Source organism: Anser brachyrhynchus (assembly GCF_964034855.1).
Source record: "Anser brachyrhynchus genome assembly, chromosome: 1".
Lineage (NCBI taxonomy): Eukaryota > Metazoa > Chordata > Aves > Anseriformes > Anatidae > Anser > Anser brachyrhynchus.
The window spans coordinates 73,772,114-73,790,467 of NC_137694.1; the positions used below are offsets into that span (position 1 = coordinate 73,772,114).

Below are 18,354 nucleotides of genomic sequence, written 5' to 3' on the forward strand. Positions count from 1 at the left end.
TTGGAAATAACCACAAAGCAATCTTACTGCTGTCAAAACTAAAACAGAAGTATGCAGCTACAAAGAAGACCACAGTATCAGGAGTACTTCTTATGTTCTGAGCATTTTCTGACTTTTTACAGGCCCAGACCTCCTTCTTTGGCAACTGCCTTGCCCCATTTACAGGCTGCAGTTTCTCTGCAGTTCGTCACGGTCTATACATTCCTCTCCCTCCTGAAGTTTGCAGAGAAATTTAACATTTCCATATTGTTTCCCCAGCAAAACTTTCTGCTTGATGTTTAAAAGAGATCAAATTTACATTTTGATATGATTTTGGTATTTTTGGAAATTTTTACATTTGGATATGACTTTACAGTCAAGCAGAAAATCATCACATAAGTAAATTGAGGCACTTCACTGTTCTTATGTAAAACAATACATACAGCTTTCTCATTTTCCACATTTGTATGGATACTTGTCATTTGTTTTGTTCATTTGAATGGGTTTATGGTATGACCCCCAGGAGCTCCTTCATATGGGGAATGAAGATTCAAAATCTGCACATTCACAAATGGCAGCAAAATCCCGTCACTTAGTGCAGAACTGCTATTAAATGGAGAACAAACAAACATTAATTACAAGTTCATTGTGCAATACAAATAATATTTCTTTAGGCATTCATTATTTACTGAAACAAGACTCTTTGGTGGACCTTTTTTCTTTTTTAAAAAAACTTTTTCCAGAATATCAATTTATTTTTGTTTTCCTCAAATAAATAAAATTTCTGCTGTGACCTGTGATGTTTGGGATTTTAATTCCAGATCATCTTTTTCATCTTATATTGGCCTTTGAACTTTCCAGTTGGCTGAGACATTATGAAACTGTAGATTCTGCTGCACTCTCGGAACCAAATTGTGGAGGTCCTTTACTCAAACATATGGATGATGCATTCTTACTCTTGAGCTGTTCCTCTTTATGGCACCTGTCAACTGTAAGGAGGGGTGGCCCCATGTCAGGCTAGGGCTCCAGTTTCCAACTGTGATACTGACAATCTGTTTATTTTGAACCTTTTTACATAAAAATGTCACCCGCACTGTAGCCACCTGAAGGCACATGAGAAATCTTAGTTTCAGTTCTTCCAGTGGGACATTTTAAATAAAGCAGCAAAGATATTAAAATAAGCCTCCCATTTTGTTGTCAGTAATTTGGGCCCAATCCAATTTTCATTCAAATTGATGGAGAGAGAGCGATGATTTGAATAGTAGTTAAATCAGATTATTATACTATTTCTCTGACCTATTTTTCCAGTCTTGGTTGAAGGCAGGGCTTGGGATTGCTTTGTTGATGGCATTCCTGACTGGAATAGCGCAGAGCTGCGCAGCAGAAGGCCATGGTGGAACTATCACATAGATTAGCGGTAAACAGAAACAGGTACACACAGCTGCTTTACATAAAGCATGCGTGTTTTTCAGTAGTCCCTAGCCAGTTCTATTGCCAAGAGCTGCTTATTTTTTATCTTCTGGAGTGATTTTAATATGTGCTGTTCAGTAGGGTCTGAATTCGATCACTTCAGGCTGCTTAGGGGCAGGGACTGCTTTGTTGCCACATGTTTATTCATCACAGGTACAGTGTGAACCCTGTCAGAGGCTGTGGTCTTTAGATGTTCCCAAAACCTAAGTGTACATTTGCATTTATAACATTTCTTGTCATAGTTACCATCAGCACAGTCCCAATGACAGCTGCTGCTTCTCCTCACATGTGTACCAAAACCAGCTCTTGGCCTCCTCAGTGACAGGACTTCTGGAAGATTTCTTAAAAGGAAAGTAGCTCCTATAGCCAGAACCCAAGCTGTGCAATGACACTGTACTGCAGGAGAAGTGTCGTAACAGACTGATCTGTGTCAGAACCTGTGTGTGTGTCTTAAGTCTAAAACATTTTTAAGTGTAATGTGTTAAGATGGTGCATAGGCTTTAAAAAATGAAAAAAAAAATCATACTACTAAATGTGAGTCAGCCTTTTGTGAAACTGGAAAAGAAGCTAGCTGATATGCATGTCTGTATAAAAAGTTAAACTGGATTGTGCAAGAGAGAGATGAGTATTTTACTGGTGGTTTTTTTTTGAGTATGGAATAATTGAATTGGGTGAAGTCGTTATTACAATGTCACAGGAGAAAAGGACTATAATCCCCTAAGGGATGTCATTCATCTTTCTGGTATATAACCCTCTGCACTTCCAGGGGGATGTGTTGGAATGCTAGTGGAGGAGGAGGCATAATCCAATTCAAGGTAACTTAATCAGCATGGTATATAACCAAGCAAAGGGTTGTCCAACAGTATTTAATATTCATTGACTGTATGCATGCAGAAAACATAGAAACAAAATTGCTTTTTAAAAGGAAAGTTTTGCAGAGGCCTGGTTGAAAATGTAGCCCTTAATAAATATAGTTGTTAATCTGTTTTATTCTATATAAGCTTTTATACAGTGCTAGTCACTGTATTTGGAATGCCTTCCAGTAATGTATCAAGCAGAAAGATTAACATCTGTTGTAAGCTATTTCTTCTCTCATCCTTTCCCTTTGGGAAGAAGCATGTGCAGCAGAGGGTTCTGGTTTCTTTTTATCGGTTTGCTTATTTTTAATAGGCATGTTACTATGAATTACATGCCACTATATATTTCTGTCAGAGGAGGATAACAAAGAAAATGGTTTTTGTTGAAAGTGATGAGGTTTGTGTCCTCAACTCTTAGAGAAGAAGGTTGAGATGCCTCCTTATATGAGCATTAGTCTGGCTGTAGAGACTCCCTTTGAAGGGAAGCTTTGAATATTGGATAGAGCAAAACAGAACAGTTCAGTTCAGTTGGAAGGGACCTTCAAAGATCATCGAGTACAAGTGCCTGACTGCTTCAGGGCTAACCAAAAGTTAAAGCATATTATTGAGGGCATTACCCAAATGCCTCTTGAACGCTGACAGGCCTGGGGAATCAACCACCTCTCTAGGAAGCCTGTTCCAGTGCTTGACCACCCTCACAATGAAAACATGTCACTATGTTGCAAAATCTGTGGGAATCTTGGTTACTCACTAGTGGATAGGTTTGATGGGTAGCCTGTGTTGCTGATAGAGGTATGGGTTTGCTGGAGCATCCAGAGTGCTCCATGCTACACATTTTACATGCGCAGCCATGACAGATGAAGGTATGAATAAGGCAGTGTGATAAGAAGTGTTCCTTGAGGATGGTGATATGCTGTCAGTTGGCACTGACAAGAAATCCAGTCTTCGGCAGTATGGACAAAGCTGAATGTATGCGTGTAGCAAAGGGGTCTGCACCCAGAAGCAAACTCTCCCCAATGCCTCCGTCTTCTCTGCCTTTCTGAGTTCCTGTTCTTAATTAGAGAACTTATCCATGGTGGTGGTGAAGGAGAACTGGGATTGCTGATTCTTGAGTCTTTCAGATATAGTCAGTGTCATGAACATTTTGAAAAAGATCTGGAAAGACTGATCTCCATGATAGTCTGCAAGTAGGAGCCTAAACTATACAACATACAGGAAAAATTCAAGCCGTTTTAACACTTGACACTGTACCTTTTCCCCCAGATAAAGTCTCATGTTTCTCCAAATCAAATGCTGTTTTGCAGAGTATCAGGAAGGTGAGACGTGTCCCCTTTCTCCACTGACACCATTTGCATCCATGCAAATGATGGCTTCAGATCCATGTCTGGCTTAGGTCTGGACTGTGCTGCCTCTCTGTGCCTCATTGTCAGTTGTATAAGCCTGTGGTAGGACTCTGGTCACACAACAGCCTGAAAGAAAGGTTGTCCCAGTGTGCAGTACCTCAGTAGAAGCTTGGAGGAAGTCACTGCACCACTTCATGTCCCTAAAACCTTCACTTTCACCTCTTGATATCTGAACTTTTTGTGTGCTTTCATCTGGTTCAGGCTGCCAGCAAACAGAACCTGTTTTTGTCATTGTGGATAATGGTGACACGATACATAAAGACTAGTGATGCTTCATCCAGTCTCAGCTCCTTAAACCCTGAGCAGAGTTATGTCGTCATTTAAGCTTTTTGGTTTTGACTAGTCATGGCTGGTCAAATCATTATAATGTGCCATTATTGTTGTCCAGAATCACAAAAAGCTCTTAGTATGATGGACAGCATGAAACAGTGACATCCTGGTCTTTAAAGTGACAGCAGAATTTGGGCCCAAGGAAAGCCTGGTTGTGTGGGTTGGTCCAGAGCCCACCTATAGATGTGTAAGGATAGAAAGAGAGCAGACAGATGTTCGTTGTGCCTAAAGGTTTCATGGACATTTTGTATTTAGCTTGAAGCAAGTTAATCATAGATGAGTATCTGAGAGAGAAGCAAGCTGGCTTGAAATACTGAGGAGAGTAGAAATAGAAGTAAGTTATTGACTGTTGTGTTAAATCACAATCTAGCTTTTATACTTCTATTGTAATCCTAAACAATAAGGATTAAATTCTTTCCTCAGAGGCACATAGATAACTGCATATTCAAGGACAGAATCATTGTGCAGAACAAAAAACAGAAATCCTTGTCAACTTCAACCCCTGTGTGTTGTTGTTTTTTTTTTGGTTTTTTTTTTTGTTTGTTTTTTGAAATAATATTGATTTTAATTTGCTGATTTAATGGTAGTTTTCCCCTTTGTAAATGGAAAAAAGCCACTTAATGAATCACCAACTCAATAGCAGTGATGCCAAACCAGAAAATACAGGAAGTATAACTGAGGAGAGATGTACATTTCATTAGCAAAAGTCAGTCAAGTTCCTCTGAAAATACAGTTTTGTGTTCAAAATACTGATAACGTTTTTAATAAAGAACTCCCACCTGACTGCCTTCTGCCAACATCCGCAGAAAGCAGAGCTGACAGATTCCAGCATGAACATTTCTCTGAGCAAAACTTCTGTTTCTAGTATCAAGCAAGGCTGAAGAAGAAATAAAACTTAATGATATACCTTTGTTGTCTTAAAAAATGTACAGGGGTTATGTTATCTGGGTATCACCTTGTCACTAAATTGGCTGTCCATGACTAACAAATTGAGGTACTAAAATATAGTAGATATACAGTCCAGAGGAAAACATCCAATATGGTGCGTGTGATTTGAATATATGTCAAAATATCACAGAGTGATTTTGGGGTATTTACTTTGCACAGCATGTAAAATGAGAGACTGGTGTTCATTTTGAGGTGCTAGCTGTGGTTCTGGTCATACTGAAGCCTGTTAAAATTTGCTGTTGATTTCAGTGAAGATTAAGATTTCTTCCCAGCTCACCCAGTCCAGAGCAGCAAGGATTGAAAATATGGGCTAGTATACTTGATTGGCTTTTGTTCTGCATTTCGTATCATTCTTCTGTGGCTTTCCAAGCTTGTATTTCAGGGACAGTGGCAGATGATAAGGAGAAGCTGACGTTATCTGGGGACAGGACTCCCTGAACTGGGTCATCTTGCATGGCATTTCCTTGTGGTACACACTGAAGAGAAACTTCTCTCTTGTGTACCTCCATCAAAGGGAAGGAAGAAAAACATATATGGATCCATAGTCACTTGTGTTTTTAAATCTTCCTGCTGTGGCAAGAAAATAAACTGTGTTTAATTTGTTTGTGCTCTCAGAGCAAGCCGAATAAAACAGGAGCTTATCAGGAAAGGAACCAAAAATCAAGCAAGGTGGAAATGCTCATATTTAAGTCTGCTGGGCATACTGTATTTAAGGGTGTTTCATTGTTGTGAAGTTATGAATAATTTTTTCTTTTGCCTGATTTTTAGTGATCTAAAAAAAAGATGGAGAGTCAGCCCTCAGCTGGCATAAATAGACACAGCTTTACTGAAGTCAGTGTGCATCTGTTCATTCTGGTGAAGGATATAATTACTCCACATTGCACTCATTTTATCAGCCATTGCTAATGTTTTCTGTGTGATCCTCTAAAGCTTTTCAAGAATGAAAGCTCTGTCTGCTGCTCCCAGCACTTTGCCACTGTGACATATGAATTGTGCCAAATCCATTTTGAGTTTTTGTTTTTAAGCTCCAAGTACAAGGGTGAAGTGAAAATAAAGTGTGAATAATGGTCTTTCTCTCAAAGGCAATGTGATATTGCGTTGAGATGAAAAATTTACTCTCATACAGATCGGCCCTGCGAGTATGAAGGGCTGATTGATGCTGAGCACGATCCAGCTGATATCTGGTATGGGGAGGGGGAGGGCTTTTCAGTGCTGCTGACAAAGCTATAACAAGATCCAGGACTGGAAGCTGAACTTATGCAATTTCAACCTTGCAATAAAATGCCAGTTACAAGTGTAATGAAATATTAAAACAGTTTATTGGGCTGATGATGAATTCATCATTAAGAACTTCTTTGTATTTTCTGTTAAAATCAGCCTTCGATTTCTGGGGGAAGTTCTATGGCCAGTTTGCGAGCTGGACGATCACGATAATCCCTTTTGGTTTTGTAGTTGAAGTACTTTTTTTTATCATCTTCCCTTCCTCACTGGGTCGTAAGGAGAACACATTGGCCAGAATTCTCATAGCACCTGCAGATCTGCACCGAGATAACTATTCTAATTAAATCCTGTCTTTTAGGACTGCATATCATTGCCCACAGAGATGGGAGGAATTATGTGTCTTCGTTCTCTTCTCCTCCTTCTCCCCCATACTTGTTTGGGTTGGATCTTGAGGGCTTATTTTGTAAGGGTTTATCTTCTTTATCTTACCTTCTTTTTCTTCACTACAGCACATGAGTGGCTTACCTGATGGAATGTAGCTCAGGAAATAGATTGCCCGTGATCACAGTTGCTTTTGTCAATGGTGACATACCAGGCTCTCCCACCTCTGCCACTCAACCGTTCATGCACCTCTGAGGTATTCAACAATTTGTGCTCTTGAGAGCTGGAATGATGTTTTGGTATAATGGAAGCCTTTGGGTTTCACACAGGGACATCTGGATGGAGTTTAATGATATAGGACGTACACAAAGTTACGTTAGTCACAGGAGCTGATCCCCTTCTGATCTTAAACTCTTTAAAATATATGAAATTAGAGGTTGCTGAACGAAAGTGCACCCTGCACATGTCACAGGATCAGGCTCCATGTTATTTCCCTACCCGAAAAGTAGACAGCCACCTTGTGAATTCTCAAGTCTGGAAATATCTTCTCAAACACCGTACTCACCTGCAGGCTATTTGGGAAGTACCATGGGTGTCTGAATATTGCAGCCTAAAATCAAATGTTTCTTTTATTGTGGTTATTGAGCACACTCGAGAACAACGTGGCTTTATGAAATCATTACATTCAAGCAATAGCCCTCTCTTCCCGTACATTTATAGCCCTGGTAGTATCACATTCTGTTTTGACAGCTGTCAGAAGTTAAATGAAAGATATTTGGGGAAAGGAGGGTTGAGCTACAGGAGAAACAGTTGTGGTTTTCTCTTTGTGACACACATGCTGTCTGTTACTTCCTCTTTTTTTCTCCTTTTCCAAATTTATGCACCTTGTATTTGTTGTGCCTCTTGTAATGGGGACTGGTGCCATCCAACCTATGCTACTTTCAGTAGAAAAGGCTTCTTTCTTACCTTCCATCTAAAATACAGTTCATTGGTGATTGTCAGCTGCCAGATTTCTACTGGTGCTACTGTCTCCCTTCTGTCTCCCAAATTTAAACTACAGCTTTTCAGTGTGGGAAAGGAATTTGTTAGCTCTTTCCTTCATTTTTTTTTCCTTCCCAGATAACACCATTTATTCTCACAGAGTACTATAGCAGGTTAGTTTTTAAATGTGAAACTCTGCTAAATGTTAGCCTAGCTGCTTTTTAAGTACTATGCCTAGTGTTTCAATTCACAGGTATTAGAGCACTGCAGAGGGGAATGGCTTTCTGTGCTTGTTTTCTTTTTTGGATGCATGCCTGTGGGCTGAGAAAATAAATATTATTTTAACTTATTTTAGCTTTAACTCGTGCTAGGAGCACCTGAAACTTTTCTGTAGTCAACCCTTTTTATTATTCTGTAATAAATCTACTTTCACAACGTTAAATGAACTTGTCAGGGAATTTGCAGAGGTTTGGACAATGAAGACCGCTATACCTGCTTCGTATCACAAGGTGGCAGAAAATCCCCAGCTTATGTTCACGTGCGCTAAACCAGATCAAATACTTCAATAGGTAGTGATTTATAGGGAATATGTTACTTTGGAAAATTACATCTGTTTAACTGTGCAGGAGTAGCTTATTATATAGCACAGTCATATGCATTCATCCACAACTTGCAGAATGAATATAATTGTGTAAAGAGCGTGTATAGAATTCATTGAAGTATTACATCTGACAATCAATACATATATAGGTAATAGTGTAGAAAAGATAACTATGTAGCTAGACTATATATAGGCATTTAGTTTTAATTAGGCTTTTGGTTAAATACAAACATGCAAGTAAGAGTGACAGATACAGTAGATCTGGGTAGACTGCATGACAGCTTTTGGCTAGAAAAACTACAGAGATGACTTTTTGTCAGACGATTTTTTTTAAAGTTACCAGTGACAGTTACATTGAATCTTGGATCTGAGATATTATTTATTTATTTTTCTCCCTGTATATATGTACTTATCTGTTTGCATGTTTACAGTATTTCTGTTGGTAACTGATGTTATACCAATTTACAAGAAAATTGTTTTAAGGAGAGATCCATCATTTAGATGTTTGCCAAACAGCTTACAATTAAATTTATATTTTTTTGGCCATGAGAGTACATTTTAACTGTATTTTGCCAAGCGTCTCAGACTTTTTCTGAATAACAACGCTATTTCTGTGCACGTATCTCTGAGCACATGGGCATGAACAACTTGTTAAAGGCTTACATATGAAAGAATTATATAAGATATAACAGGAGGAAAAAGGATACTATTATAAATTATACACAACTATTATAAAAATAGATGTTACAATATCTGCTTGTATAACTGACTCTGATACAGACATAAATGCTTTAAGAGTCTGTCTCTGCTTCACGACTGCTGTTGCACTGGGCTGTTGTTCATGTTAGAAGCCTTAGTTTTGCAAAATGCCTGAGCTAGGATGGTTCTAAACCAAACCCCTGTGCACTGCTTTTGAAAATAAAATAAGACCATTAATTAATTTTGAATATGAAGCTAAACATAGACTGGCTTCTTAAATATCTTGACCAGAGTATTTGTCTGGTATCTTCAATAATAAAACCAAATAACCCTTACATAAAATATGTGGGGTGGAACTCATGAGATGGAGGAAAAAGAGCAAAAAATTTCATTTACTGTCAGAATATCTTGAGCGTGGTTAGTTCTTGTTTAGTGTAGCTTTGAGTCATTTCATAATGAGTCTGCAAGGCTTTTTGGTGTTAATTTGAAGTTGTGAGCCAAACACAACAGATTCCCAGCTTTGTCACTCGTCTGCCGCTGTACTTTGGGCAAAGCCTCTTGTCTGCCTCTGTTTGCTCTTTCACTTTACACCTACCTTGATTACTTGTAGTTTATGTGCTCCTAAGCAGGACTGTGCTTCTAATGCATGTTTATACTATTCATCAGTTTTAGGAGCCAAGTGGCAACTGAGCACTGTGCTACTGGAATAGAAAGAGTTGAGATACGTGTGCTGCCATGCTTCATATTCTCTGCAAGGAGAAATGGGTACAGCTCCTCCTTGATGTGATAGAGGACGACGGCCAGCCTTGAGAGATGATTTTCCCTACATCAGTGAATCCCTGCCTTTTCATTAAATGGCTTACTTAGGCTGGAGATTGGAGGCAGCATCATTGGAAGGGCTCTTGCTGGCTGACGCACAGCAGCACAGGCAGCTGTTTCCACTGCCTGTCTGCTGCAGCTTGTCATTTTGTTTCACAGTATGGAGGGTGCGAGAAGTGACAGGATGAAATAAGCACAGAGGGAGCCGGCTGTTTTATGTGGCCATGTTAACGAATAAGCTAGGAGTGAAGTTAACTTCATGTGAAGCAGTTTAAATTATTTATTTTCAATTCTGGAACTGTACTTAACACGTTGTTAAGTCAGAGCCATGTTGACAGGGTGACATTAATTACCCCACTGGAAACACATCACATTAGCTGGAGACAATTGTTTTCAGCTATCATTCACAGCTCTGTGTAAAACCTCAGTCTTCACAAATGTTGGCAAATGATTTCCCCATCCATCCATGGAGAAGTGCCTTCTTTACTCACCCACAGCCGCATATCAGCTTTTTCCTTACAGCACAAAATACTAAGTTAAACGTTTGTGGTTGTCTTTTTTTCCCTGTCTTTCTCTCTGTTGTTGTTGTTGAGCTGAGTGGTTGTGTCCATTGAACATGGCTTGTCTTAAGAATATAAGGATCTTCATTCACTGATCCACCAGTACAAATGATGTGCATACACTTAATGTTCCTGTAAATGCTTTCCCACAACTCCCTTAATGATTCAATTCCCACTCCTTAATTCATAGCAGGAGTGTTGTGTCCTTCAGAACAGGAAATTATTGCATCTGTGCTTTCCATTCTTTGCAAAAAGGCTTTGGCTTAAACATGCCTACTGAGAACTGAATGTGGCTTGAGTACCGTGTGTATGGATGTGTGCTAATAAAAGTGAGGAATTTACTTTTTTCTCCCTTCTTATTTAGCATTGCAATGAGTTAGGGACTACAAAATGACTCAGCTGAGGAGTGCTGGGAATACATCTACAAGTGAATGAATGGCTGTCTACTTCAAGTTGCTACACTACATTTTTCTAGGCGCTCCTGTGGTGTGGTTAATACAACTAGAGGCTCTACGGCTAGAGTGCACGTATGCAGTGTTTTTCCACTAGAGTTGGAATTATGGATTGGATTATGTCTAGTTGGATTATGCCTAATAACATCTAACCCTCTTTGCAGGTTAGGCCAAAGACCCTGATTCCAGACAGCCTCCCTATTTCCCCGTGCAGAGACCAACCATCCAAGCAACCTCCTACCTTCCAAAAGGCTACTGTCGTCAGCATCAAAAACCCCAGCCCTGCCCTCCCCACTGCCAACAACACCGTCAGCCATGTACAGACACCTAACAGCCAGTCACAAAGCGTCACCGAGCCTACCCCTCTCTCGTCACCACTGAGCAGTGCCGGTGTGGCGTACGCCATCATCTCCACCTCCCCCAACAATGCAACTCCTATCAGCACTAGCGCTACCGTCTCTGTGGTCAATGACAGCATCAAAGTGCAACCACTCCTCATCAGTGCCGACAGCAAGGTAGGTTCTGCTTCTTGCTGTGTTTCGGCTGCCAAACTCAGGAGTTATGGCACAGATGTGAGCAGAATGGTCACGGAATCACAGAAGGGCTGAGGCTGGAAGGACCCTCTGGAGGCCATCTGGCCCAGCCCTCTACTCCAGCAGGGCCACCCAGAGCAGGCTGCCCAGGACCACGTACTGGTGGCTACTGAAGTTCTCCAAGGAGGAGACTCCACAACCTCTCTGGGCAACCTGTGCCAGTGCTTTGTCACCCACACAGCATGGAAGGGCTTCCTGATGTTAGGAGGGAGCCTCCTGTCTTCCAGTTTGGGCACCACTGAAAAGAGTCTGGCTCTGTCTTCTTTGCACTCTCCCTTCAGGTATTTACAGACATCAGTAAGATCCCCCCTGAGCCTCCTCTTCTCCAGGCTGAACAGTCTCAGCTCTCTCAGCCTCTTTTCATAGGACAGATGCTCCAGTCTCTTTATCATCTTGGTAGCCCTCTGTTGGACACTTTCCAGTATGTCCTTATCTCTCTTGTACTTGTGGTTCCTCTGGGAGTGCAAAGCCCTGACAGAGTGGTGCTTGTGGTTCCTTTTGAAGGAAATAATCAGAAAGCAGTGGAAAAATCCTTAAGGGGACACCTGGACGCCAGTAGACATTTGTCTGTGTACATGCCTTGATTTTAGATGGACCAAAATGCATCATTGTGTAGCCTGATGTTAATGGAACAATATGATCTTCTCTTTACTTAAACCATTTCTTACTAATAATATCCCTGAATTCTGTGCAGGCTCAAATTTCCTATGGACTCCCTCTTCAATTATACAGAGATATCAGTTATATTAACTGATCCCAGGGGAGTGTATCAAATAATCAGGCATTCCCTTCTTCTTTTCCATGGGCAAATGAAATGAGAGCTCGGGGTTTCAAAACTGATCAGCAGATCAGTAGGAAAAAATCAAGTTACAAATTTCTTTTTTCCACTTTGTGTGTCTTTTTAGCTTTGAAATATAAGAATTTTTCCACTCATGTACCAGAAACAGATTCAATAAAGTCTGCCAATGTACCCAGCGGACATTCATTGTAATTTACTGCTAGTTCCTGCTACCCCAGATTTTGTTGGCAGCACAGGTTCCCATACAGTGCTAAGAAAGAATACAGGATGTAGGATGGTTTGTGAGGTAAATAAAAGTAAGCATCTCTTCTACACTTTTCTAACATAATTTATTTTTCTTACTTTAACTGGCTACTGGTTAAAAAAAATTCCTTTTTATGCTCTTGAGTCTTTTAGAGTGACTGAGTTGAGATAAAGTATATAACAATTAAATAAATTTTTTGAAGGTTAGCAGTGAAATAGATGGAAGAGGCCCAGTGTTCAAATTCAGTGACCTTCATCAAGAAGGTGACCTTGGGAAGCTCTTCTGTACTCTTTTATGAAGCTTTGAGTATGGGTGTAAAGTCACGTATAGTTCCGTGGTTAGAAATTGTCTTTCATTCCTTTTAATTTAATAGCTTCTGAGGTAATGTTATCTGAAACATGTAAATCTTTACATGGTAATTCAAATAGTAGCAGGTGGACATACAAACACATGTTCATGCCTAAGAGATCTGTGTAGTAATTCCTATGGCTAAGGTTCTAACCAGAATTAATTTTAATTTAAAACATATATTTTATTTTGTTTATGCAAAACTGGATATCCACTGCTTATAACCCATAAATGCTGAGGACTGAACTCTGATCTGTCACATCAGTATTCCTAAGGAGCATCTTCTTTCCAATCCACATGTACTTACTCTGTAATAACACTGGAATAACTGAGATGAGACTCTTATTTTGAATGTGTAGTAGTTCCATCTCTTCTATGTCTCTGTGAAAGAAAATAAAAGGAAACAACTTAAAATCACTGGCAACATGAACACCAAAGTTAGGTCACTGAATCAGCTTCAGGAGCCCTCTAAATAGAAAGTGTCCTAATTTTCGGAGATGCTGATCAAATGGCTCCCTTAGGCTGCTGCTGGTTTATGATGCATCTATAAAAATTCATTTTCAGAATATTTAGAGGCCTAAGCTAGGTATCCAGTTTTTAATATTTTTGGCTTGTGACATATTTGTTGCCTATGTAGGTATCAACTAACACTACAATGAAGAATCACATTTTCAGGCAGAAAATTCTAGTTATATATAGTGAATTCTGTTCTTTTATTTGTATGTTGTCTTTTAGGTTATCATTATTCAGCCTCAAGTCCAAACCCAGACAGAAAGTAAAGTGGAGACAAAGAAACTTCCTGAAGAGTCAGCTCAGGGATCCCCTGCTACCAAAAAGAAAAAGGAGGAAAATCCAGAGGTGATTTTTTTTTAATTATTATTTTAATAAATGAGCTACAGTATGACCCCTAAGTTTTAGGGGTCATTACTAATTTTTTTTTTCTGTGTGCATACATAATTACTGATTTTGTGCTTATGGTTCACTGCAAAAGGTGTGTTCTGCCCCTGTGAGTTGTTCTGACAAATTTGGTTTGCATCTTTCAAACCTCCCAGTGTCGTAAAATGTAAGAATTGTAGGCATCGTAATAATCCAGGCACCTTGCCTGAGTATAGCTGTATTTCTCGTGAAAGGTATATAAAAGCTGAAAATATTTTCTTTTATGCTATCGAATATGTAACACCGGATTTACAGGCTGTACATGAGGTTGAATTAACATTTCTTTTGTAAGATGGGCTTTTACATTTTCATCTTCTTTGTAATGAATCTTGCAGTCTCTAGATTGTGTGTAACAATATAGTTCCTTGCATTTGCTGTGTGCGTTATCCCACATTCCCACATGCACACAGATTCTTTCTAGTCTGAAACACATTAAAATGGTTCAAATTGAGGAAGAGAGTAGAAAGCAAGTAATAAGATTAAATCTCTTTCATGAACTATATTTACTATGTAAACTGAAAATACAAATCAGAAGACCTTGTAGAAATGGAATCTATGTTTAACAGGCATTTTGGTTTTGACTAGATGTATTCAAATTAGCTTGTAAATACTTCTGAGGCAATTTGAGAAATTGTACAAACTGCATTTACTTACAGTGCGGAAATGTTCATATAATGTGAAATCTTAACCTTATTATTCTAATAAGTTTAGAGCAAGAAAGCATCCTTGGCACTGTAAGTTTAAGAGAATTATCACAATATAAATTTTTAATGTTATGTGGGCAATGTCACTCCTATCGACATTTGAAGACAAAAGTTGGAACAGTGTTAGGGGGTAAATATTGTGGCTTTTAACCTAGAATATCACAGGTTTATGCAAAAGCCCTGCAGAACTGTGCTTATGAAACCTCCAAGTTTAAAATCTGACCTTCGTGTGAATCTTCGTTACCACTGAATGATGGGACTGCATCTGTTTTCATTAAGGAACTATTTCCAAAAGATTATTTATTGTCCAGCACCTAGGGGGCAGAAAAGCTAGTAGATCCTGCTTAAAAAGAAAATGCTAGAAAAAAAAACAATCCATTTTTCTTTGACCGTAATTTATTCCCCACAAAAGAATACTGAGCAAAAATCTTCCAGAGGAATGCAGAAAGAGACCGTGCAACTCAGGACAGATTATGGTATAGCATTCTTAAATTTAATGAGCTTTCCATTGAATTGCTAACTAGTATATCCTGGCCTCTGGCTCCTCTGACTGTCTTTTTTTGTAACCAAGAACATTGTTCCTACCATGTATACAGGATGTCTTGGCAAACACAATTTTCTGTGTAGGATGCTGAAGCTATGCCCTTAAGTGTGACTTTTCATAGATTTATTTCACAGCCATAAATATGTAAGTCTAGAGTTAATTTCTTTTGTTCTTTGAAAGTAAACTTTAGTTGATTATCATGTATTTATAGAATTAGTGTAATTAGAACTAACAGCATAATTAGTGTAAACATGTAATGACATAAATAGAACATGTAATTACAAAAAGAAATGGTTTTGTAAAAATCTTTGTTTTGCTTTGTGAAAAGACATAACACACATTTCTAAAAGCATTCATAGCTGTTTAACAGACGATTGAATTTAAGGCAAAGAGTAACAAAGATACCATGGTATTTTTTTTAAGAAAATAAGCAGTCTAGGCACTTCTTTCCACACCTTTATTTATCTTCAAAGCACAAAACTGAGGCAGGAATTTGAGTATGTCTCTACATAAATGTCAGTCATGACAGACTGGGATTTAACATATTAAATGTAAAATTCAAAATAAATAAACCAGAAGTAACCAGACCTAACAGTAGCCAGGAGTTCTGTCTGCAGTTTCTAAGCATATCTGAACAAACACAAAGGACTCAGAACCTGCTGGCTGTCTTTTGTTTCTGGCTTGGTTGTTCTTTTGGGAAGCCAGGAAGCTAGCTCTGGACACAGCAGCCCTGAAATATGTATTCCTTTTGCATAAACCTAAGATTTCTTCTTCCCCAAGTATCCTTAGACTATAGCAAATCTCGCTGGGCCTGTATTTCACAGCCGTTAGTCCTGGATGAGTGGCTATGGAGTGGCTTTCCCAGAAGGGATGGAGGGAGTCAGTCAGCAAGGATGTCCAGGTCCAGTGGTCAGAGCCTTCTCCTGGGACATGAGCTGTGTGGGTTTTGTCATCCGGAGGCTGAGGAGTGACTGGGAGAATGGTGCCCTGTTCCCTTCACTAAGCCAGGTGCTGGTGAGGATGGAGGCCATTAACTGCCGAACTAAATTGCCGCCTGTCTAGTAATGGGGCCTCTCCCACCAGAATGATTTCTGCAAAGAAATTAAGGAATTACACAAGGGAGTGATCCCTCTGTGGAGCAAATGGCTGTTTTTGTTGTTTTTTGTTTGTTTTGTTTTGTTTGTTTGTTTTTGTTTTGTTTTTTGTTTGTTTGTTTTTGTCATTGGTATGCTTCTTAGTTTTTTTGTTTGTTTTGTTTTGTTTTACTTAAAAGTATCTGAGTTCAGCACAGAAGAAGCAGTTAGAATTGCACAAAACTTTTTGCATTTCGGTTTGTGTATTACTAAAATTTTACATTCTGACAGCATTTTCCTGCACATTCTAACATTCTTTTACTTAAAATAAAAATTACTGCCAGAAATGCTGGTTATTTAGCTAACAGTGATTTTAATCCTACTTAAGAATTGACAAGAGAGACACATTGCTATTGTGGACTAAATGGTAGAGTTGAGCCTGCATTAAAAAGAATGGAGAAATCAAAGAATCAGTTTTGTGGATTCCTACACAGAGCAGAAACAACACTGCATTGCCATTTCTCTGTGATGCTTGACAGTAAAGCTTTGCAGCGGAACTAGTATTTTGAGTGGAATCCAATGAGCTGCAAGAGTGTGAAATAACAAAACCCATGAAAACAAATATGCTGTTAATATAATGTGCTTGTTAAAATGAATACCGCTTCTATTGGGATTTTTAAAGAGGAACCATATTTCAAATATCTATAAAACCTAACCCTTCCTGTCTTTAATAGTGAGATAATTATCAAGTCCATTTATGAAAACTCTTCATAAGCAAGTATGCTGTCATTACATTTAATTAGATATGTATTCAAATAAATTTAGTATAAAGAGAGGAAATTTATCAAGCGTGCCAGTACTGAAATAATTTTAGTTTAGATGTCAGAAAATGTATGCTCCCTTTACAGTCTCATCTTTGGGTAATATAGGCAATCTGTGCTCCAATGGGAACATACAATCACACATTAACCATTCCAACTTTCTGATTTTATATCTAAATGTTACTAGGACTTCTGCTCAGAGCACTGAGACATCCTGCCACAAAGTTACTTCTAGTGGGGGTGAAGTGAAGCTTGTAATTCTACTCAATTGACAAATTTTCTTCTCAGATCTACACAGTGGGTCTCTGATCAAATATTCATCTTTCCCTTCACGTGTGGAACCCCCACCATGCCTAGCTGGTGTTTTAGACATGTAAGGAGTGAGCATTAATGAAATCAAGGTCTGATGTGCAAATGTACATGTGCTTGTCATTACCACAGTTATGGAAGGCAGAAATATAGCATGAATGTTATCTAAATTGCAGTGATGAGATTCTACATGACCATTTTTTAATCTACAGGAAGAATTACACACTAGGAGATCATGGAATGACAATATTCCTATCTTATGACTTTGTTAGTTTACCTCTTTGATGTAGATATTTTCACAGATGTAAGAAGAATAAGGATATCCAATCCTGACCCTCTGATTTGTGAAGAACCCACCCCTTAGCTAGATCTTTTCGTCTATAAAATGAGGATGTGCTTACTTTCACAGTTTCACTATGTGGAAGTCAGAATTGCAAAGGAAATGGTACTTCCAATAACTTCGTAGTTGATTTTACAATGGGCTGAAATGAAAAGTTGAATCATCAGGTTTTTCATAAACAAGAAGTTCAAACTAATTTTGACTTGGAAGTGTTGAAATATGTTCTCCTGACACTTCTCTGATTGAAACAGAATGTTTTGACGATCTACCACTTAAACACTCAATTTTAGTTCAACCTAAATCTACACATTTTATTTTGGGTGAGTATGATAATTACATCTTTCAATGGTCTTTGGGTGCTTTATCACAGTTGGATTGTGAGTTTTGCTTGCTGGATTCCTAATAGCTTGGTTTTTCTAGCCAGATTGTCTCTTCTGTGGAATTGCACCTTGTGAAAATGCCACTTGGGTATCATGATCCAATGAGGTTGGTCAGCACAGCAGAGAGAGGAGGCCCCACAGTACCATAGATTTGACGCAAAACCAAGTAGTTTGGTTCAATTTGGGCTTCGAACTACGCAACAGAATTTCAGTTTTCCTTTTAAGTTAAAAAAAAAAGGAATTAAATCTTCAGCAAAACTTTCTCTTGCAGGAAATTTCATTGGAAAAAAAAATCCCAATGAAAAATCTCTGACAGAAAATGTAGAGTCTGCTCTAGTAATTGCCCTATAACTGCATAGGCATATTTCAAAGTTTTGTTAGTATGCAGATGTGGTTTGTGTGTACACAGTGTACCAAAAATTCTGAGTCATTTTTTAAATCACATTCCTCACTGTAAAATGAGTTCACTGCTGTCAGTGGGAGATGTTTGTTAGCTTCCCCATTGAGGCAAGATAAGGGATCAGCAGACCCCTTCACAGTTCATGCATGTGATATTCTTTCT

General features: G+C 38.7%; 1 protein-coding gene across 6 annotated transcripts in view; it reads left to right on the plus strand.

Moving 5' to 3' along the window:
- The window catches only part of PHF21B (PHD finger protein 21B), a 170,453-nt gene that overhangs the window by 130,254 nt on the left and 21,845 nt on the right, over nucleotides 1-18,354 (plus strand). For all 6 annotated transcript variants that reach the window (XM_080577556.1, XM_080577559.1, XM_080577557.1 and 3 more), the window contains 2 exons: nucleotides 10,866-11,216; nucleotides 13,421-13,543. In XM_080577556.1, the coding sequence (XP_080433682.1) occupies nucleotides 10,866-11,216; nucleotides 13,421-13,543 (474 nt within the window). The remainder of the gene's footprint in view (nucleotides 1-10,865; nucleotides 11,217-13,420; nucleotides 13,544-18,354) is intronic.